The sequence below is a fragment of the Pterocles gutturalis genome, unplaced genomic scaffold, assembly GCF_000699245.1.
Source record: "Pterocles gutturalis isolate BGI_N339 unplaced genomic scaffold, ASM69924v1 scaffold33146, whole genome shotgun sequence".
In the NCBI taxonomy this organism is placed as follows: domain Eukaryota; kingdom Metazoa; phylum Chordata; class Aves; order Pterocliformes; family Pteroclidae; genus Pterocles; species Pterocles gutturalis.
The window spans coordinates 1-236 of NW_010106514.1; the positions used below are offsets into that span (position 1 = coordinate 1).

At 61.4% G+C, this 236-nt stretch overlaps 1 protein-coding gene across 1 annotated transcript in view; it reads right to left on the minus strand.

The window, feature by feature from the left end:
* Window positions 1–3: 3 nt before the first annotated feature.
* Window positions 4–236, minus strand: part of LOC104472233 (myeloid-associated differentiation marker-like protein 2) — a gene marked incomplete at its 3' end in the record, with an annotated part of 808 nt that continues 575 nt past the window's right edge. The window contains exon 2 of the mRNA XM_010087817.1: window positions 4–225. Coding sequence (XP_010086119.1) covers window positions 4–225 — 222 coding nt within the window. The remainder of the gene's footprint in view (window positions 226–236) is intronic.

The following is a 236-nucleotide window of genomic DNA, read 5'->3' on the forward strand; positions in this document are numbered from 1 at the left end:
GGAGTAGACCAGGTCCACCAGGTAGGCGATGAGGTTGAAGATGGTGAGGAAGGTGATGCCCAGGTGCTTGTTCCACCAGCAGTTCTGATCGCAGTTGTTCGGGCGGCTCTGCCCCCTGAAGCTGTAGAGCGGCCAGAGGATGGTGGCCGTGATGTACATGAGCAGGGCCAGGGTGTTGTAGCCCACCAGCATCTTGTCCAGCGGGCAGGGGATGTAGGCAAGGCACCGGCCGGTGG